Source organism: Pezoporus occidentalis, unplaced genomic scaffold (assembly GCF_034315485.1).
Source record: "Pezoporus occidentalis ecotype Australia unplaced genomic scaffold, CSIRO_AGI_Poc_V1 ctg50, whole genome shotgun sequence".
Classification (NCBI taxonomy): domain Eukaryota; kingdom Metazoa; phylum Chordata; class Aves; order Psittaciformes; family Psittacidae; genus Pezoporus; species Pezoporus occidentalis.
The window spans coordinates 1,382,785-1,405,824 of NW_026915836.1; the positions used below are offsets into that span (position 1 = coordinate 1,382,785).

Here is a 23,040-nt window from a genome sequence, read left to right on the forward strand (position 1 = left end):
ATATTATTGCTAGTTGCAGCTTCTAGGGTATAGATTTTATTCATATGCATACCTTATCATATTTTAAAATGTATGGTAGAGATGAAGGCCTGTACATTTTACAAGTGATGTTGAAGCCAGTGAATTTTGATGGCTACAGGAACGTGGATTAGGCACAACTAAAGTTTTCTAGAAGTAGTAGTGCTAAGGGATAACTAAATGGTACAATTTTTCACTCTCTATGAATCTGGGACAGGCTGGCTTTTCTTCATTTTGGACAGCTTTAGAGCATTCTTGGATCTCTCTTTGGAAAAACCACTAAACAAGACTTCCTTCTTGAACGCAGGTCTAGGTAAAACCTAGTCATCTCTTGACATTTTTTGAAAGAATAGGTGATGTCCGAGAGGTCCTGGCTAATGGTTCCTGCTCTGAATCCTGACTTGTAATTTCCATAGTGCTGTGACCTGCTGCTGACACATAATAAGTCCCCCACCCCCAGCCAGCCACTTTATCTCAACGTACATACACCAGCCATATTTTCCTTGTGAAACAGTACAATGGGATGCGTTAAAGGCATGAAGAATGCTTTAAAAACCCCATTCTGTTCCAGTATCAATTGATACTCCACACAGAGGCAACATAAATCTCCCATGGCAGAAGCGACATACCAGGTCTGCTTTATGAAGATTAGAGATCTCAGACAAACATCTTGCTTAAGACCCCTTTTCCAGAGACTCACGTTATAGATGAGTAAATGCTACAGTGCAGATCTTTACAGTAATACAGTGTAAAGGTTTTGAGAACCTCCTAACTGTTTCTGAAAGCACTATTTGGAAGCTAACTTGTAGCTTTTCCTGGCTCTTCACATGATAGGATATAGTAGGATAGGAGAGAGATATCTTTTTCTGAGAATCATTCCAGTGTCTCAAGGAGGGCCAGTTCTTCTTGAAACGATTTTCAGGCCTTTAAAAGTGATTTTTGTCCCACAGGCTCTCAATTGACATGATGTCTGCGGTCTGTGTGAACAGAATAGAAATACTTTGTGATCAGTTTTGTCAAATCAAGGAAAAACAATGATCAGTTCTTTGCGTAAGAAACAAAGGTGGAAAGCACAGAAGTGTTTCTCTGAAGGTACAGCTAGGGATTGATATTTTGAGTAAGGTAAGCACCATAAGTAATGCAAGTGGTTTGCAGCAGTGGAAAGATTTCCCAGGGGTATTTTCTGCAGGTACTGAAACAGACTGCCCGTGGAGGGCAAGGAATGCTTAACAGAGGTGATTTTTTAATAGCTGAACAGAATAATTTCAAGAACTCATGCAATTTTCTGACCTGTGAGGCAGATCATGTTCAAGGAATGCAATTCAATACTGGCTTATGATGATGAGGGGACTGAGAAGGGAACAGAGCATTTCTGGCAAAGCAAGAGACCCTGCTGCAATTGAGTACAGACAAACCCACCTGCCCTCCAGCAGACCAGACTAACAGAGGCTTCTGCTTCTAGGTCTTTTCTGGCCAAAGGGAGTTTGCTCAGCAGGGTTGTTCAGGTTTACAGTTAGATGACTGTGTCACAGAGCCCAGAGCTTGCCTTGCAGCACTGAAAAGGTTACTTCCCCTTGGCTTAGGTACAGCTGATCCTGCCTGTCATTTGTCGGATGAGCTAGATGACCTTGCAAGACTTCTTTATCCAATTTTGTGTGGTTCTCTGACTCTCTCTTGTCTGTGTTTTGAGGTCGTTCGTTCTTTCAAGGGCAAAAACTGGATTCAAAATTGAATACAGGGCAAGTCCCTAGCTATAATAGTATTCAGCAGCTTGAGAGAAGTTTGACGTGTCTGATTGACAAAAACATCCTTTAATACAAAATCTGAATGTGTGCAATTTTTGTTAGGTGGAAGATGCAGATATCCTGTGTGAAATTAAAGATAGCAGTTCCTGTGTGCAGGGCATTTATTCCAAGAAGTATGTGATTCTTAGAAAATGTTCCCTTCTTATTTGGAACTCCATGAATGCCTGGTACAAAACAGGAAAAACAACACAATCAGCTTGGTGTATAAACACTGAGATCTCAGACACATAAGGTGTCGTAGTGTCCTGTTGAAGATTGTTACTGTAAACTTCAAAAAGGAATCAAATGAACAGGAGAGAGCTTTTTGCTGTTTTAGTGTTGAACCTGGGTTTTCTCTTGGTTTTGTATTTGTACCTCCTAATGGTGGGATTGTAGTAGATGAATCTGCCATCCTGGTTAGTCTTCTGCTCAGGGTGTTGAAGTCTTGCATACAGTTTTGTATACAGTGTGCCTGTGCAATTTCCATCAGAAGCAGGAAATGTTTATTCAAGTTCTGAGGGGTGGGACAGTTGCTATAGTTTTAGGTAATTTTAAACAAACTGTTTGAGCATCCTGTTTAAATAGAGTTAAGTAATCACAGCTTCGTACTAGCTGGAAAAGAATTCCATACATGCATGATACGAATAAAATATCATCTTACAGAACATACCAAGGTGATCTATTTATCTGACTTCTTGTGCAATAGAAGTTATATCTTTTACTTTTGTTTTGCAACGAGGTTGGTGGCTGAACATATTCCTTTATGTAACAGTGCTCTACTAGAATATGAACTATTCTGCATTTAAATTTACCTGTACTTATTAATACACATATTAATTTCATTGATATTTTCAGTTGCCCCTGGAGAAATCTTATTCAAATACTTTCTGAATTTGGGGGAAAAAAGTGTGTTCACACAAAGCAGTTAATTTAGGGAGCTAGTGAGAATTGTTCTAGGAAGAAGTAGGATAAATTCATTCACAGCCAGTTATATGAAAACATAAATGAAGGAAAAACTAGCAGTTGGAATGCACTGGTAAGATTTTTTTTTAGTCTTATTACCTTTACTTATTTATGGAGGACTCTGTGTTCGATACTTTTACTGAATTCGCTGTTTTTAAGTGTTGTAAGGGTAGAACAAAGGGAGACAAAAAAATAACAGTGGAAAGATTTGTTCTGAGGCTTGTAGCACGGATGTGTATGTCAGATTTGAAACTGGGAGACAGCGCAGTTTCTTTTTGGTTTGTAGTATTTCAGTAATGAGGCTGTGCTGGGGTGCATATTGGGTCCCCCAGGTGGTAGGACTCATTGGAAAAGGAAAGTTTGTATTCTTCAGATTGCAGCGATAATTGTATTTGGCCTTACGTCTGTCAATGGATTGTCTTCGAGCTGCAATCTAATGTCAATGAGTTTTTAAGTGGAAAACAAACAAAGGACAGACAGGCTAATGACTGATAACAATTAAAAACATCTTTTAAGGACTGCACAATAAATAAAATAAACAATACATCAAAGTCCTTCCATGTCTAAGCTTTCATACAGGGTTTACGTAGAAGCTTGTTCCTCAACAATGGTATTATTCCACATCTAAACAAGTGATAGACTCTATAGTATCATCTGTTAAATCAAAACTGATTGGCAAGATTATCTGCTCTTACTATTAGGAAGGTCTTGGTCATTAATCACACCTTCACAAAAAGGAGCTTCACAAAAACGGAGTCTGTTATGTCCTGAGAGTTTATTACTATTGATGTTTTGGAAATCACCACCCCTTTTCCAGATAAAAAGCATGTACATTATTGTAGCAGAAACAAAAGGTAGACGCTCTATCCAGAGGAATAATGTCTAAAAGAAATAAATGAATATAAACTGGCATGGAGTGCACATAATATATAGGCTGATGTTAACAAAAAGTATGCAAATAAAACTAAAAATCAGAGAATGGTTTTGAAGAAGGAAGGCTCTGGTAATAATCAGAAGAAAGAATGAAGGATTGGTTTGTAGTTATTTACTGTAGAGCTATTTTGAATGTCAGGGAGGATGAAAAATGAAATTGAGGCACAGCCAAAAGAGTGGAATGAGAGAAAAGATGAAACCAGATTTCTAGTTTGAGTGACAAGTGAACTCCAGATAGTGATAGGGAGAGACTAGACAAGACGTTGCTTTTGGAGTCCAGTTTTGATGAGGACACAAAACATGCAGGAGACTAGCTCGCTTAAGAAAATCAAGAGGTGAGACTGGAATTATAGAGATGTTAAGACGGACAATTAAGCATTCCGGGATAGTAGTTAAATTTATAGTCAGAAAATACTAGGGAAATACAGGGTGAAGTTGAACTTTTTTTGTCTTGACTTCCAGCCAGTTTATTTCATGTCCCCTTTGCTTTTAAAATCTCTTACCCATGCTCTCTGCTCTGTTTTTCTTTCCGTTTATTATTTAAAGTATTCTCATTCAACCATACCTTTTGAGAAATTCAAGGAAAAGCAGGTATGATTAAGGGCTAAAATAAACCCTGTAAAGAAACTAATTACCTCAGAAAACATATTAGTTTACTTTGCAGTACTTCTTTTTTGCTTTATAGATGCCAAGAGAGGATTAATCTAAAGTCTTTGTTTGTGATTTTGCCTTTTATTTCAGTTTATATAATTAAAGAGTTCCCAGGACTGCTTTACATTTATTTTGTTCATCAAAACATCTCAAATGTTATGAAAATGGAGTCCAAAAATAATGCAGTCCAAACCAAACCCATTCAATTTTCTCTTGGAACACAGTCAATGATAAAGTCATACCTTGTATCTCTTTCTTAACTGAGTAAATGCTGTGTTGTCCCTTAGTGTATAATTCTTTAGAGCAGTCCCTTTATGTTCCCCCACTTCAGTATGATACCCTGGTGACACATGTAGTGTGATGCATATCAGGCAGCATACAGTTATTTCACAATTACTGTTTGAGGATTAAATCCTCTCTGCACTGAGGTCAGAGGTCTCATTGGGTCACTCTGGGTGTATGCTTACATTATGATAGAAAGGAAATATGCAGAGGGTTAGGAACCTCTATTTTGATCACTAATTCGTAATGAAAGGTGTGTGTGGGGGGGGGGAAGTAGTGTGCCTGTTGTTGCTGAGGTTCTGGGAAACATGAGAAAAATGAACTTAACCAATCTCAGCTCATATTCATAAAATATTCTCTAGTCTCTTGCATCCTCTTTTCGCATGATCTTGAGTCACAGCTGATCATGTCATTGTCCTGACCAAAAAAAGACCAGAGAGTGGTTTTAAGAAAGCAATTTTCATAGGGACTGAATGTATGTCATAAAAGAGATGGCATCTTCTAATGCTGAAACTCTGCCCTGCTGTGCATATGCATGTAGTGGGTGCGAATTAGTCTTTTTCTTCTCTCAAAATCAAACCCTTTCCAAGACTCACTGCAAACAGAACAGACCCTTCAAACTTTCTTTTTTTCCTACCTGTGAATTGTCATCTGGAAGCTGAAAATGTGCAACCATGAAAGCTGGAAAAGTAACTCAAAATACCCGTGTGTAGCAACGGAAATGCAACAACAGAGCAATTTCAATCACTGAGCTGTTAATTCTGGTTTTAGTAGGTATGCTTTTGAAGAGGTAGTCAACTAAGCTGCAGAATCGGCCAGAAATACCCCTTCCAACTGAGAACAGGATGTGCATAATAAGGAAGACATGAAAGAGTGTAGGAGACTTACCACTCTCTGGCTCTGGGAATGGAGCTGCTCCGAAGGCTTTCATTCAGACTGTCTAATGACAAGACATTCTGCTGAACAATCCAGGTTAAATTTTTGGTTGGCTAAACTGGAAATGTTCTAAAAGGACTGAACCCAAAGTAAAAGGTCCTGAAGTTTTAGCTATAAACAATTTCTGATATTTAGAATCAGCAATTAGTCACTTGGTGTCACAAAAACATCTGTTCTGCTTTGATTATAGAGTATTTAATATAAAAATGATACTGTGTATATCCTGACACATTAGGAAATGGCCCTGATGTACGCAATTGTGTCAACCATCCTTTTTGCATTGTTTTTGGGGGAAGGGGTTTTGCACCATCCCTTGCAGTTGGCAGAGTAGTGGCATGACTGTTGGGAGCAGCAGCACTCAGCTCAGTGGCAAGTTGAGGACCGCCATTCAGGAGTCACAGTTGCAAGACTCCACAAAATTGCTTTGCATCAGCATTGTTTGCTTTATATTTGTGATTTGGGTGCAGCAGAAAGCTAGTGATGTTGGGAATGGTATGGCTGCTCAGGAGAATGGGAACTGCAGTTTCCTTTTCCTGGCTGTGCCTACTCACATCGAGACTGTTGACTTTGTAAAGGTTAAAATAGCACTGTAAGGTTCAATTACAACAAGTGTTAGGAGAAGCTCCTTTAGCCAATGTTCGTCAAGCACTCCCCAGCCTGTGCTGCAAAGGGACACTTGTACCCAAACAGCTCTTCAGAAATACTCAGTCTGTAACAAAGGACAATGTCTGCACCTTCTTAGGGTGCAAAGAAGGTTATATTCAGAGCCTACACTAATGTCAAGAGATCTGTGCTATGATTTTGAATGCTTGTCATCAGTAGCGCTGAGCATTGCAAAAAGAACAAAGGCATGGCTCTGAAGACATGCTCTTTTGAGTGTGCGATACAGCCAGAAGCTTTGATGCTATTCTGCACCAGGTTTCCCTTAGTAGGGAATGGTAACAAAACTGTTGTGAAATATAACCAAGTTGTTAGCGGTGTTTTACCAAGAATGCCAGTCCACCTGAATCCTGAATTTGATCCAGTCTGGCAGTCTCTGTGTTCCCAAGATATGAGGGGAAAGGCACAAGGTTTTTTTTCTTCTGCATCCTCTTTCTGTAATCAGCAAAAAGTCAGCCAAACATTTCTAGCCTCCTCCAGGAAACATCTCTGATAAGTGTAACATTTAGGCACTTAATGAGCAGGATTAATGCACATGCTTAAGTTTAAGGTTATTTTTAAGTGTTATGCCTTGAATCTAAGCTGCAGAGTAGATGATTAAAGACAAATGGCAAACATTTATGGATTTCTGGACTCATATATATAAACTATGTAATCTGCATGCTTGGATTCACTTGAAGGAGGTTAATTGACTTCCATCTTCTATTGCTTTTGTTTGTCCAAAGCACTGTTGCATCTTGTCTCCTTTTCTTCAACCCAGCACACCAGACACAATGAGCTGCAGCCTAGCTGCAGTGTGATGTGAAAGCTGGGGCTTCTTTTGGTGAAGTCCCATGATTACACACCAGTGTACTGTGTGACCAGAGAATGAAATGCTTGGATCACATGAGTGAGGAGAATATGCACAGATCTGTTCCCCACGTCACATGAGAATTACCTCCTCCTCTGTCTAAACTCATGTGCGTCTAGGTGGAGATGGTTTACAGTAAAGAAATAATGTAAGTTCAGCTTCAAACCAGGGGTGAATGGGCAAAGAGCTGACAGTTTAGGGCTGTTAGTATAGATCAGGGAGAACTGAAAATTCATAAGAAACATTTAGCAAAAAAATAGAATATAAATTGTATCAAGTGGAGTTGTGTCATTTCTTTGCTTGTCTTTGCCTACATTGCCAGTTTCGACCACAAATGGTTCAAGATGCCAAGCACACACTTAATTTATTGATGTTCTCAATTCTGACTATTTCCCTGAGTGTTACTTTTGAGGTTCTTTCCTCTGAAACACACCAGAATGGGGTGATTGCCTGAGAATCAGTTCCCGTTCTCAAGTAAATTTCATTTCTAGTGCTCTGTCATAGAAATAAGCTTGAAATCTTAAACTTTGAAGTGATGTGCATCAGACAAACATAAAAATAACCTGATAAGTATTTTAATAATGTAATTATTTTATTGCCTTATGAGAGGTGAGGCAATTCAGAAAGTCCTATGTAAGTGTTTGAGATTGGCAGCACTGGTTTCTATAGTTTAGCAGTCCTAATTTGTTTTTACATAATTTGGGAAAGATGCTTTGCAGACAAAGTAGCTGGTAGAAGATAAGAGAAGAACAAAAGAGCCTGAAATTCACCTAGCAGCCTGGCAGTAGTTAGCAGAATTGACTTTTATCTCTTCATGTTATGGCTAAACTTTAATAGAGGCATCATTTAAGTATCTGCGTTATTATATAAAATTGATTATAATTCCATCTGTATTTGTTGATGTGAGAAGATTTATGTCCGTGTTGCTTATTACTACACTTTGATTCTATTCTCCTTTTTCTCCTTTCTCACTTTGAGGCTCTTGTCTTGTTTTCTGTAGGTTTGGGGGATTTTGGTTGTCAGCGTTTCGCTTTTCAGGATTGTAGCATTTGTTTCTTTCATTTCTTGACGTAAGTGCTCCAGTCGCCTAAAGTGTAGCTTCAAGCAGTCCTTTGTGTTGCTAAAAGAAATTAGCTAAATAGCACTGTTTAATTAATTTCAGGACCGCCTCTTTTTCGTCATGGAATATGTAAATGGAGGAGACCTCATGTTTCAAATCCAGCGCTCACGCAAATTTGACGAACCTCGATCCCGCTTTTATGCAGCAGAGGTCACATCAGCCCTCATGTTTCTTCACCAACATGGCGTCATCTACAGGTACTTTTTTTGATCAAAAAATAAACTATTCTTGAGGCTTCGGGCTGGTTTTGGCTGAAATCCTCTGTCTCCTAGCAACCAGATTTAGATTAGTTGTTTGTTCCAATTTGCTTACATAGAACTTTTTTTGGCTGTTTATCGTGGAGAATGTTAACATTTGAATAGCCTCTGCAGCAGCCGCCAGCTGTGTGTGCCAGTTTTGTATTATAGTCCAAATAAAGCGGTGTTGAAAAAGCTTGGCACAGTGAGACCCAGCGGTGACCTCTCTGCGGATCAGCGCAATCTCTTCACTTTCCTCTCTGTGCCATAGATTTCCTCTTGGTTTCTAACTCCCTGCCACTTCCTGAGTTTGTTTGTCCTAGTTGTCTCCACTTGGATACAGTCGGGATGGTAGTTTGCAATGCTTTACTTATGCCCCTTCCTCTTGACTGTTTGGGTGAAGGCTTAGTCACCAGCAGGAAGTGGCTCTTTGCAGGCAATTTTGATTTGCTTGCAAGTGCCCTGCATCTGTTTGAACCTCCCTCCACCCCCGCCCAGATCTCTAATCTTCAACACCCATGCGCACGTACACACGAAAGTGCATATTGTTGCACTGTAGTGACAAATGATTTAGGGATAGGCTTTTATTATTAAATGTAAGGAATCACTTTGAAAACTTTCACTCTGATGTTAATGTGTTTAAGTCCTTTATCTTGTCATTTCACCCTTCCTCTCTCTTTTTATTTGTTTTTAGCAGCCTGTCATTGCTTGTGATAAGTTTGGGCTTTCACAAGCAGCGTGCTTTACAGGGTTTGTGATGCATTTCTGTCCTGTCTACTAAAAATTCTGAGTTCTGTGGATCTGAGTTCTCATATTCTCTTGCTCTTCTCACCCTCCTTCAGTTTATCAGTTTTGATTTGGGATAGTCGTCTCAAGGACATGCAGTCTCAGATTTCTTGGGCAGAAACATCAAGATGAGAATGTGGAATTTGCCACATCCCTAGATTCAGACTGAGTACTAGAAATCGAAAGAGATGAATTCTAGATGTTTAGTAACCAGGACTGAATGGTAACTTCTACAGAAGCCATTGGCTTTCCCACCAACTGGATTCAAAGAGAAACTTCTCAGAGGAGGAGTCTCCTTTCCAGAGACATAGCAAACAGCAGGATATTGCATCTTCTGAGCAAAAGAAGTCTCTGTGGAAGCAGTCTTTCAGTCAAAAATCCAATTTTCTTTTGAAAACTATTTTGCTAGCTGCAGATCTTAATCTCCTTCTTTTAACAACACCGGTATAATGTTTGCATACTGGGCTGGACTTTCAGCCCTATCACTTTGCATAGGTTTGTTTTCAAGTGCTGAAAATCCAACACATTTCTTACCTTTGCTACCTGTATCACATTTCCTATTCGTTATCTGCATTTATTTCCAAAGCTATGTATTTGTACATTTAGATAGTAGAACATAGCAACTTCAGAGTTTACAGGTATCCATCATATGGGAAACAGACAAAATTGGTACTTTAAGAAGTGAAGGATTTTGTTTCCATAAAAAGATTTGAGCTAATTTCCTCTTCCTGGAAACGAGTTTAGACACTTTGTAATTAGCATTAGGGATTTCTGTGATCCGACAAGAAAGAATTGGTAAAATTCCCTTCCCCTTCTTTATATGAGTGTGCATTCATTCTGCCTCTTCACTTGCTGCTTCCATCCTTTGACACACGTTGTGTTGCTCTCCTCTCTTTCTCTTTTCTCCCTCTTTTCTCTTATCTTACATGTAGCTTCTGCTGTGTGTTGGCTTTTAGCTGCATTGAATTGCCTCATGTGCCTGCGTTCTTTCTGTGACGTTTTACCATCAAAATGCTTCAATCCCAAGAGCAGTGTCATTCTGATGAGAAAATGTGTGGTAATTTAAACTGTGTAAGAGGCTCTCAAATCCTGATTCAGAGACTTTGCTGACATGGCTTTGGCATGCTATAGTAAAACTTAAAATTGTTAATGGCGTGTTTTAGTGGGTGATTATCAGAGAGGCAAAAGATTAAAAATTACATGAGTTGTAGGATGAAAGGAGAAATTAAAAAAGGCAACAGGAACACCATTAGGAACAGATTTAGTTGTATTCTGCTTTAACACAGGCTTTTCAGTCTGGACATAGTTATGTCCATAAGAATAGCTCATTTGCCCAACTGGGGGTAATGGGAGCTTCAACTATTGGTAAAATGTATATCCCAGTTACTATATAAAATACAAGTAAAAGGAAGACGTTAGAGATTATTTTAAAAGAATTAACCATAAGAAAATGTCACCATTCATAGTGTGCCAGGCCCTGAGAGAATGCGTTTGTTGATGTCAGGCATGTGTTAGAGTAGTTGTCTGTCTTGCACAGAAGAGTTTCAGCCTGATTATTCCATACCTTACTGCATCATTTATTACAACGTTAAAAATGCATTGGGATCAAGTCACTCCTTTACATGTGCAAAGCTCTTGCTAGCTGGCAAACAAGGAAAAGAAAAGGGGGGGGGGGGGAAGAGAAAAGAAAACCTATGCTCCTGAATAACGACCAGTCATAACTACCTAACATGCCTTCAGATATTTTAATAAAGAATACTTGTCTTCTGTGTAATTATATCCCTAGAAAAAACACTGTGGTGTGAAATTAATGGTTATTCTCCAAAGTGGGAAATGCTGCTTGTGTGGGCAATACTTCAAGGAAAGTGGGGAATATATAAATAAACTAAGATGTTTGATGGGAATGCAGGTTTCAAAATAGCTGCTATACCTTCTGATCTTTTTTCAGCCATGTATGTGGAAGTATTTGTTTGGAGCTAAACACAGTTATATTTTTGGAAGTAAATAACTAGCTTTAGCTCATGCTTTGGCTTGTTGGTTAGATTTTTAGAAAGCGCTATGATGATACTAAATGATCGTCTTTTATAATAACTAGTTTATCCTCATTTCCCCTCAAGTTCAAAGAGAAAGCTAACTCCTGTTTGGCAGAAGAAATTCTTCTGTAAGTTACATCTTTGCAGCCGGCCCAGCACTTGTTCCCAGACTTGTCCAGTTATCTGTGTGCTCACTGGAATTACATACCTTTCTTCTGTTTGTCGAGTTTATGTTGGAAATAAAGGTGAACCTCACGGTTTTTATATATAAAGATGCTGCTGTTGCTAAATGCATCTTGTATGATAGATAAACTTCAGGATAATTTCCAGTGTGGCATTGTTCAGGGTATAATGTTACTGTTGTTGTGTCAAAAACACTTCAACAACTTGATAAAAATATTTGCATTATCCCTGTCACCTTCCCTCTCATCTGGCGTTCAGCTATTTGGGCACATGTCAAGCTGGGGCCTGATAATACAAGTAGAGTCAATCAGACACTAGAGAAGTTTCAGTCGCAGCTTCTGGCAGTTGTTGTTTGTGTTATGCAATTGCACTGCTTTAAAAAAATGTGTGCAAGCCTCAGGAATTCAGGGCTAGACTATGAATCTTGTTTTGCCTGTGAGCTGAGCTGCACTTTGAACTCGGTGATGAAAGGTTGTGGACTATGTTCACTGTCACCTGTCCCTGGAGTTTATTGTGTTTAAAGTCAGTCATTGTCAGCTTAATGTATGCTGTCATGTAGAGAAGTTGCAACAAACAGGGTATAGAAACTGCTAGTTCTATATTCCCCTCTTGTACTGACGTAATGTTCCCGAGCACTTTTTGCAGACCTGTGTAAATGTTGCATGTTCTTGTTTCACCCGCGGTTGTCAGGCTGAGGACAGGAGTATCCCATGGGTGTTTCTGTCTCTTGTTGTAGGAGTTCAAGTGAGGTGACTCAAGTGGCCCACTCTGACCTGAAATACATACAAAGAACTGGTGTCTCCCCAGGCTTGGACACCAGCACTAGAATGGGGTACCACTTCATTATCATAAATGCTGGTGTCCCCAGTTCATATATGATTTAGGGAATTGTGTGAGCTACAACCCTTGTTTCAGTGAAGACCTGAAGGGCCGGTAGTTACATGTCTGTTGTGTGATCTCTGGTGTGCTCCAAGACCATTCAGGTGATTAAAAGGGGTGCTCTGTCTGAAATACTAAAGAAGGAAACTACGTACACAGCTCCGGTTCACCTGAGAGGATGAAAAACGTCTAACCTGGGAAATTAGTGTCACCTTCTATGGGTTAACTCATTCTTTCGGTTTCAAATATAAGGTCTGTGAGATGTTGCCTTCGAATCGTAGTGCACCTGGACATGGGGGAGTCCTCATTCATCATGGAGGGTCATCATGTTCCTCTGCAATATGAAATAATAATCCATCCTGTAACTTGTTGCAGCTTTCTGTGCACTCTGCAATTAATATGTTGGTCGTGATGAAGGATATATTAACACTGAATTGAAGACAATGTGAATATAAAAATGCTGATGCAAATCCTTGAATACCTGCGGGCTTTTTCCATACACGGATATCCTAGCAACTTGTTTGAACACTAACTGAATTTTTCTTTGGATGATCAGTTTTCCCAGCATTCCCATTTATCAGGGCAACACACACCAGTGTTTCGGAATGAGCTACTACCTAAAATGAAAAGCACTTTCATTAGTGTGTTTATATGTGAAATAAGAATATTTAGAAAGTCTGACTTCACTGGCGGTTGTATGATTCAGTGCAACCTTGGCAGAGTGGCAAGGAGTTATATTTACACTGATGAAAATGTTGCATGGTCAGTGGTTAACATGTTAAAAGTCATCATTCTCCCGAGTTACCTTACTGTGTTATTTCTGAGTGGCAGCAGCCAAATAAAATTGCCCTTTTTTTTTTTGCTTTAAAAGTACAAAACTAGCCATAGAGCATTTTGGCTTAAATTTGTTTTTAAGTATGTAAATATCATCTTACTGCGAGTCCAAACAGTTTAAATTGGTGCTTGAGCTATGGCGAGAAAGACCTTGGACCCTCATGTAACATATTCAGACCTAAGCACGGGACTATCCTGAACTCAAGCCCTTCCCCGCATAAACTACCTGTTGCAGGAGCCTGCTACAGAGAAGTTACAGTTTGCTTCTGGAGCAAGTCAGCAACAAGCTATTTCCATCACCTTCAGTAAAAGCCAGAAGCGAGGAGTGAATTGTGCTGCAGCACGTGTGTATGTGTCTGAGTCCCAGTGTCTCTGGGGACTGCTGCCCAAGCTGTGCTGCCTGACCAGTGCTCCTGGCTGGGTTTGCACCCTGGGCTCGAACCATGCTGTGCTCTGCTCCAGTTTCCAAACTGAACATGAGCTCTGGTGGGATTTTACTCGGTGGCCTCCTGCCCTCTTTGCACTCTTTCTTGCTGGATGTAGGCAGGCCAGCAGTCATGAAAAGCATAAACAAGCAGGATGTCTTCCCCGCAGGAAAAGGCAGTGGGCTGGGGTGGAGAGAAGCGGGGCTGAGGGAGATGAGAAGCAGGAAGGAGGGTTGGTTCCCAGGCTTCTGGCATTCGGACCGAGGGAGTCCACCCTGCCATCTGCCCAGCTTATGTATTGTGCTAAAGGCTGCTGTCGTATAGGAGAGCCTTTGACAAGGTTTCCAGCTGTGGAAGGATGAGTAAAGGCTGTGGGAATAGGATATGAACCACGCGGTCTTGCCAACAGTAGAATGCTTTCTAAATTTCTCCTGGGTTTGGAACATAAGAAAGACCTTAGTTGGCTCTTGTGTGGGAGTTGGGTATGTGGAGAAGCAGTGGCGGGCAGTTAATATTTAGGATAGACTAGCACCATTGACCTCATATGGGGAATGACAAGGTACTTCCAGGGGGAGTTCCCGTTAGCGAGGTCAGCATTGTTTTTTTGCCTCATGTTTATTTGGTGCAAGATTTTCTTGTTTAATGACCGTTTGTATAGTGCTGTATTGCGTAAATAAAGCTATGACCTTTACCTTCTGATAACAGTATAGGAGTGAGTTAATGTTAAATGAGAGAGGGCGGGGAGTGGGAATCTGCCAGGGTTAATGCCAAGTTTACATTCCTGTGAGGGCAGCCATGTTCCGGTACTTGGTAGAAAGGGCGACAGTGCTTCTCAACAGATAATAGCAGAGAAATGTTACAGAGCTAGAGTATTTGTTTTTATTTCTGGGTGAATGTCAGTGATTTGAGATGATTGATGTTTGTGCCTTTATTTTGTAACAGGAAGAAATGTGTGTTATCATTCTGCACTTGATAAGAAGATTTTAACTGAGTGAAACATGCACAAAATAAAAATCCACTAGAGCCGCAGCACATGTAAAACTGAAATGTTCTGACACAAGGCAGTCCCTGTGGTTTTCCTAAAGTGCTGAGGCACAGCTTTGTTTCTACAGAAACATGTACACCAGTTTCAAACAAGTTTCTGACAGCAGAAAGAGAATGCCTTTTGTTTCACAGTGCATTAAAAATCTGAAGGTGCTTCCTAAATGTGATTCTGTTCTTAAAAGACAAAAGTTAGGGGTGAATTTTGCTGTGCCCTTCTGTCATGTTTGTTTTCAAACACTGGAAAATACTTCTATAACCCGGTGAAAGTGGATGTTGAAATGGTGTCATGTTAAGGGTGAGACTTTGCCTCTTTGCATGCTGTCGAGTGCATCTGCCAAAGTTTCATAGCAATAGAGAAGTGCACAGCAAACGTGGTTCTGAGGTGATAGGCGTTTCACAAAGATTCTGTTGTGCTCTTCAGGTGCAACAGAGAAGTTGGAGAGTAATGCAAAAAGGCAGGTGAAAACATGCAAAAAAACTATTTGCTGGAATTTTAAAATAATGATATTAAAAATACTGAACAACCTTAAAGACTATTTGGATGATACACTTCAGTAAAGTCATCTGCGTGCAACTTTTTCCATCTTTCAGTCAGAACCTTTCTGCTTTGGGCTCAAGGTTTGCATTTATTCTCTTTGTCCCTTCTTGCCCTTCCCCCTTATCCACCTCCTTGTTACAAAACAGCTTATCACTTAGACGCTGCACCAGCAAACATTTCTGCATGCAGATCACTGTACTCATAGGCTGGTTTTAATTCAGTGCAAGACTATTCATATGCATGATGTGTGCAGCTTCCTGGATGATTTGGGACCCCAGTTTGACTTTTTAGATTGAAAATGTGTTTATTTTTAAACGCATCACATTTGAGAATACACTGTTATTAAAAACTACATGCTGTTTTGCTTACCAATGCAAAAGGATGGGGAAAATGAGAGTTTGGCCAATCTGAAAGCTGACGCAATGGGGTTATCACTGTCGCTTCTGAAAACTTTAAAAATGTCTCTTTGGCTGACAACTTGTACTCAAATGTAAGAAAACAGAAATAAAATGAAATAATATTTCTTACTCACCAGGTTAACTAAAATGGCCTAGTGAACTAAACTAGTAAGAACCCCAGCATATTTGGGAGTTCATTAAAATCTCCATTGCTACTAGAATAAACAGGATTACAGCAGAAGGACCTTGGACAGACTAGGTACAGTCTAACCAGGGGAATCAGAAAGTAGAACAGAATGGATCAGGTGGCCACGACTGTGCTGAACATGAGGGATAACACGGCCAGAGCAGTAACAAGTCTCTTAACTCACTTTCCTGGGTCAGAAGTAATGCCTGCCCCTCTCCTTGACTGCAGTGTTCCACAGAGTCCAAAGAAGTAGCTGCTCAGAGCAGCAGGCAGTGGCAGGAATACATGGTTTTCATCACCTCCGCAGGACTGAGTACGTGTGAAGGAGGCAGATGTGGAGCAGGGCTAAGCAGGAAACGCAGCGAGGCCAAGGCCAACTTTAACTGATATGGAAGCTTGTGTGGTTTCTGCACTGTGATACACCCTGGGATGGATGGCATCAGGGTAGAGACACTCTCCTACCATCACCACATTGAATTTTGACCCCCCAGGACCACTTATGTTGGGGATATAATGTTTTTGATACAAAACAATTCCTTCAGTAGCATCCGGGTTATGGGGAGAAGCCCAAGCAGTACTAATTCTTCACAATGTACACACCATATGGGTCTTCACTTCTTACCTCCTACTACTAGAATTCGTTTCCAGTAGTCAGTCTTGTGAAACAGCAGAGAGAGAGAAAACAAAATAAAAGGGAGAGGCCAGAAATAATGCCAGTACCTATAAGGTATGCTTTTTCCTACTGACTTTAATTTCCTTCTGCTGATGTGTATAGAAGTCCCAGAAAATACTGTTCTTCAAAGCAAGTCAAATGCAGATAGTGCATACGGTTGTGTACATATTTTAATGTAGATTTGAGAGTTACAGTGAACTGTTCTTCACGGGGTATTCTAGTTTTAGGGCATGTGGTTGCCATTTCAAGGGAAGGGAAGGATGGGATGGCTTTGACAGTAGACAGCCAAGGTAGCAGCTGGTATGGGTGCATCCTGGTATGAAACTGGATAATAAAGAAGCAGTGACAACCAAAGAGAGCTTGGTCACAAGTAACCTGAACTGAGGAACTTTATATCTTCAAAACATGGAATATTAAGGATAAAATTAAGTAGTAACAAATAAGCATTATAGCACTTCACCAGGTATTTACTTGATTTATTATAGGGTTTCCAAGGGAGATCCTATGGTCTATTAACACCCATTTAAAAAAAGTGCCTAAATATAGTCTAACAAACACAAGTAATGAGTCAGAGGGAATTGCTATGGTCAATTAAGTGGGTAATGGATATTTAAAAGCTTCCAAACATCAATAAATCTGAAACAGCTCTGAAGGAGTACTTGTAGAACAAAAATAATATGCACTTAAGAAACTGCCTGAGTACATATTTGCCTAAACTTAACCGCCAATAAGAGGACAGCAAGTGTTTATGGTACTGTATACTGAGGACATAAAAAGGCCTACGAACTGTGTGCCAGTTCATTTGCTGATAATCTGCAATACGCCCAAAGGGGCCATAACTATTATAAAGCAGCCCTGATTCTCATTTATATGAAAGTCTTAAAATACCTGATAGCATAAAGGGACCCTCAGGTTGTGAACAAGGGTAGTAGCCAGCAGCTCAGCAGCATAGCCCTTGGCACAAGGCTGAAAGCACTCCAGTGCAACCCGGTTGAAATTGCCTCTGCCAAAACTCTGTAAGCTGGTCTCCACAGAGGGAGAAATGCCCTGAGTGGAGGCGAGGGAAACCCTTTGGGCAACACTAGCTTTTAGGAAGGTTCTCTTTTCACTGCTTGAAAATACACAAAAGAAAGGAGAGGGTATTTTGCCAGCCTTCACAAGATGAGAGCAAGCGGTATGCCTGCACACAGAGTAGGACAAAAGTCCTGGTTTTGTGTGGATGACCCAAGAGGAAAAGGATTTGGCTACGATTCTTAAAACATCTGCAGATTGGGTAGAAATTGCTCTGTGCATGAGCTATCCGGTGGATAAGAGACTGGTTTGTTAAAAATCATCATTCTCATTTACAGTAAAAACTTTTTCTGACACCAGAAGAGCAAAGCAGTTTTACAATAGAATTAAATTGTACTCAGTATGCTTGGTTTAAGGCTGTCAGAACAATGGAAAGAGACTTTATTGAGCATTGTAATTTAATGAAACTTTATGTAAAATAGTTCTGTAACCTGTATTATTAGGTTTTTTGCTAGTGTTTACCCACATAACTATCTGGGAGGTTTGTAGGATAATTTCTGATCTTATCTGAGCATAGAGTCTAGTTAGCAGGTCTCTGAAGAGAGGCTGGTGGACACATAGAAGTTATAAAGATACTTCCTCAGGCTCAAGATATAAATATGTATTTTTATGTTGACAAAGTTGTTCAAGGACACCCCACTTTGCTCAATAGCTTACATTATAATCCTACTGAAGTCCATATTTATATTCAATGACTACTCGATAACTACCAAATGTTAGAGACTAAAATCATATTTTAGCATCCCAAATCTTGTATTCCAGATTGCTTCTCTTGTCATTTGGGCTGGTCAGTCAGGCCCTTCTCAGCACCCGCTCTCTTCCCAGCTGAAGGCGAATTAGTATAGCACTCTACTAACATTGATGTTGGCAAAAGTAAGCACACTGTAAATTTCCTAAGTCATGCTGTGTTTTATTTCATGTGAATAACCCATGAGTCATCTTTCCATTGCTAATTAAAAATAGTGGGGTGCCTCATATAAGTAGATTTTAACTGATGATATTGTATGTTGGCACTACAGCCAAAGTAGCATTCCTGAGCACATGTTTTCTGGAGAAGATGGGGGAAGGCTCCAGGAGCTGCATTGGAACAATGCTAGGGCCGAAAGTTCCTGCACAACTAAAGATTCTCTACAAACATTTGTGCAGCTTTCTGGCAGAGGTTGGGAGACAAAAGTAATTTGATTTGGCTACACAATTCTCATTTTAAAAGAGTATATTATAAACTATAACTCTAGTAGCGTATATAACCCTTTTTAGTTGCATACTGAAACAGGATTTGGAGTTGGAACCATCAGTACAAAGCACAAACTTTAATCATCTGCATCTGGAAGCAGCATTTAGGGCTTTATTTTATGTATAGATCAACATTGAAAGGGCAAACAACTCCCATTTTTCAGACATCATCTTCATATTTTACAGACAAATAAAAGAATTTTGGTTTTTTTTTTTGCCAGAATCCCTTTACTGCAGTAATCTTCCATCAAATAAAATAACAAATTGTTAGCTCTACAGAATTCTGCAACGGCCAAATCTATCTGTATAACAGAATGCTTTTAGAATGTAAAAACAAAATAGATTTAATTCACTGTTTTTACAAGAATTATCTGCAGAAATCTGTTAAACTGCTCTTGACTGCTGCTGGTTTGATCCTGGATAAATTCTGCAGGGTTAGAAAAAGTTTAAATTGACAGCCTACATATCCTTCCCAGGTTCAGACCATGTGATTGTGTAAAAAGATGTTTAGGCATGTGAACTATGCTATTTAAAACAGAATAGAAGCAGAAACTATTGAAGTCCTTCCTTTAGTGATTCCATATAAGTAAGCATTTTGTTGGAAGCAACATTCTTGCTGAGTTACATCATTTCATTTATGCTATATAATTTATTTAGTCCATTCTGCGCAATATTACATGCACTACTCTTTGGAAAGGCTTTTCATTACAAGACCCAAGAGGTTGAACTGAGACCAAAGTGAGGTTGGTAAAGATCAGTGTCTGTACAAAAGTTCACTACAGAGGGCTTTTTTCTTTTTTTTTTCTGACTAAGAAAGCATTTTCTCCATGGAAACATGATATGAAGCTTTAACAGGAGCCTGCTTACTAGGAACTGTGTTTGTTCCCTTCTAAGGACACCCTTGGGATCATAGGGAAGAGAATTCTGATAAATCTGTTTCTTTTATAAAAAGAAACACCATATGCAAAATCCTTCAGCAGCCTTTCTTATTTACACTGTCTGGGCATCATAAAGCTGCAGAGGACATTGGGTGGTACAGAAAACACTGGAACGTGGGCTCAAGCTGGTGCATTAATGGCTTGCTAAGGATGTACTCCCAATCGCCTATGTTTGGCCATTTTATTGTATGACCCATGTTGTGGTTGCCAGACTAAAGTCTTTTCTTAAATCTTCTTCAAATCTTTACAGGGTGTGTAGAGTTTTCTGGAAGGAATCAAAGAAAAAGAATATCAGTTCAAGTGGTGAAGTATGTTCTCAGAACTACCATGTTTTCAGTATTTCACTGACCCTAATGGTGTTTCTCTGTGTTCCTGATAGAAGCAAAATAAGCATTAGCTAGGATATAGAAGATCTGTGCTACCTTTTACAAGCAGACTGTAGTGTTTCAAGACCTCTTCCCTGTATGTTCTCATCTTGGGGTATGTGGAAGGTCTGCTCCCTTACCTGGAAAATGGGGATTTGTGTGAGTGTCGTCAGTTTCCTTTTGATAAACAACCTCAGCTGAATTGAAAAAGAGCATTTACTGAAGTATTGAAGCTAGAAAAGGGAGGGGGCAGAGGGGGGCAAGGAAGAACGGGACTTAAGGTGAGCTTTGGAGACCATCTACTGGTACTGAGTGGCCTTAACTGTGAGCATCTGTATTCAGTAGGTAGATAGTAAGATTGGATGATGAGTCACCTTTCGGTCTCACAGCAGTATTCAGGCATGCTGGTCTTGTCCTCTGTGTAATGAAACTGGACCAAAACATGGCATTTTCTTAGTAGCTGCTGGGAAAGCATGGCATGCTTTTTCCTTCTTCAACAAGTCAACAATATGCTTGGAACTGGTCATTTCCAAGGGAGGTGTCGACATTTGTGTTACATTAACAAATAAAACAATGTCATTTGGCATTCGTGGAAGAAAAAAAGACTTTTTGTCTAGAAAAGGAATAGGGTCAGAGCACAGGACAGGGATGCTAGATACCTTAAAACTGTATTTAGTGTGACAGCAGTATGGCATGTACAGGATTGGATTGGATCAAATTAACCTAAGCTATTGTAGCGTTGACTTTTGTTTAATTGTAATTTCAGAACTTACTCTTGGTGTTAATAGGCAGCATGATGGAAATGATAGACTTCCAACTGAGGGAAGTTTTTGGCTCAGTGTTGTGATTGTGAATGAAAACCTGCCTCCCCTGTTGGACTTACAACATACTAAAATAATATTGGTATTGTTACGCAGCATGAGGTTAATTGACCTTTAGGCTAGGGGAAGTGTAAGGCTAACAAGTTAAATGCCATTGAAAACAACTGCCTAAATCATACATTCAAACTGACCTGGTTTATGTATTTACGATCTAAGGAAGAAATCTGAAGATGTGGGATGAGATCCAGGAGTGAGCATCTGAAAGAGAGGGACTAAAGTACTCAACTTTAGTTGATTGAAGATATTCTGATCCTGTTTTTCTCTGGTGTCTTGACCTTACTAAAGTTCACTTAGTATGTAATGGAAAAAACAACCAGTTTGATAGCAAAATACAGGAAATGCCTTCAATCATGGCTGATTACAGTAGCAGCTTTTCTTCTGTTGTTTCTATTTTTTTCAGAATGCTCTTTCTATGTGCCTGAAACAATGTAGAATAATAATGCTTTGGAGCCCTTTATTTGGTGTGTCCAAGTAGAGCAATTAAACGTCTGACTTTTTGATGGATATGCATATTGGAGTTTTGCACAGGAGAATGCCATATGACCCGAGTGAGAAAAGTTAGGAACTATTACAGGACATAACTTCAAAGCCTCGCAAACTGTGTGTGTGGCAATCCTACCACAAGTAACAAGACAAATGAATGCAGGTCTGTTTTAAAAATCTGCCTTTGTTTGGCTTTCTTCGACAAGAAATTGAAGTTTTACAACTAATTTGTATGAAATCTATCTGGAAGACAGGAAGCCGGGAGGCAGCTTCTACCACATACATGCAAAGGCTCAGTTTCATTTCACCTAACTTCTGGAATGCAGGTGAAGCTTCCAAGTCAGGATCCTGCTTGTCCTGGAGTGCCTTTACGTTCGATAGAGCAGGGTAGGCTTCTTTAGGGAGCCGTGCAGCCCCCATGTTCTGTGAATCGTCCACTTGGAGATACATGTGGAGGTGGCTGTGGAGGGAGCCTGGGGCAAACTGTGGTGCCTCAGTTATACCCTAATGGCTGGTGTGATAAATCTGGGTCAGAATCCTGGAAAATACAGGAAAGAAATTGATCATAAAACCAGAGCAAAATGCTTCAGAGCTCCAGCTACTTTCCATGATTAATGTAAATTCTAGAAATCAATAGAATTGTGGTTCATTACGTCATAACCTTTAATTCTGTCTTTCCTGTCATCTGGGTAAGGCAGTAGCATATCCTTGTTGTGGGTTATTAAGAGTTACAAGGCTTCGTTGCTGACATAGCCAAATGAGAACTGCTGCAGAAAATCCAGATGCTACCTGGATAGGCATGCATTTATTGGCTGTATGTTTTTCTATTCTGCAAAAAAAAGCCTCACTCAAAAATAGGAAAGAGAAGAAACGATTTTGGTCTTTTATGGTTGGGCATAGAAACCCTGCCTGAAAGCCAAGTACTCTTTTCTTTATGTTTGCATAACTTGTTGTTCAAATGATAGCGATTTTGTCATCCTACCTACTAAGGTCACTGAGGAAAAAAACAAACCCATTGCTTTTGGTTTCCAAAGAAAAGCTTTTGGACAGAACCAAAATTTATTAATGTGTCTACAGATAAATTTGCTTTCTAAGGTTCTGGTAGCATTTTTTCAGAACTGAGTTTTTTTGAAACGTGATCTGACAAGCTTTCCTAGCTTCACACCATCCTTTCAGTGTCTTTCATCAAGTGGTTTTATCAAGTAACGACTTGGTATTGTTTTGTTTCAAAGGATTACAGACATACATAGTAGGCACTTTTAGTTTGCGCCCCACCTAACCTATTGTTATAATACTCAATCTTATGTTATTTGAGATATAAAAATAAGAGCAGTGAACCTCACAGAGTAGAATAATGAGGCTTGAGTCAATCCTTGGCTAAGCCTGGGAACCTCTGTTGTCTTCAGCAGGATCACTGAGGTGTCAGTGAGGACAGGCTTTATCACATTACATATTTAGCGATGACTTAACACTTGGGCTTTGTAGCAGAGGCTGAAACAGTAAATATCATGAATACAGATTTCACCCTGTCATTCCCAGCCTGAATATGCAGAGCCAGACAGGAATTTTTCAGCTAAAGTCTTCAAGGAAAAAGTTGGAAAATGGTGTTTTTAACCAAAGTGGAGAGAGTGGGGAAAAGAAAGTCCCTGAGAGAAC

At 39.7% G+C, this 23,040-nt stretch overlaps 1 protein-coding gene across 3 annotated transcripts in view; it reads left to right on the forward strand.

Moving 5' to 3' along the window:
- Positions 1-23,040, forward strand: part of PRKCE (protein kinase C epsilon) — a 287,923-nt gene that overhangs the window by 227,933 nt on the left and 36,950 nt on the right. For all 3 annotated transcript variants that reach the window (XM_062637004.1, XM_062637005.1, XM_062637006.1), the window contains exon 11: positions 8,240-8,394. In XM_062637004.1, coding sequence (XP_062492988.1) covers positions 8,240-8,394 — 155 coding nt within the window. The remainder of the gene's footprint in view (positions 1-8,239; positions 8,395-23,040) is intronic.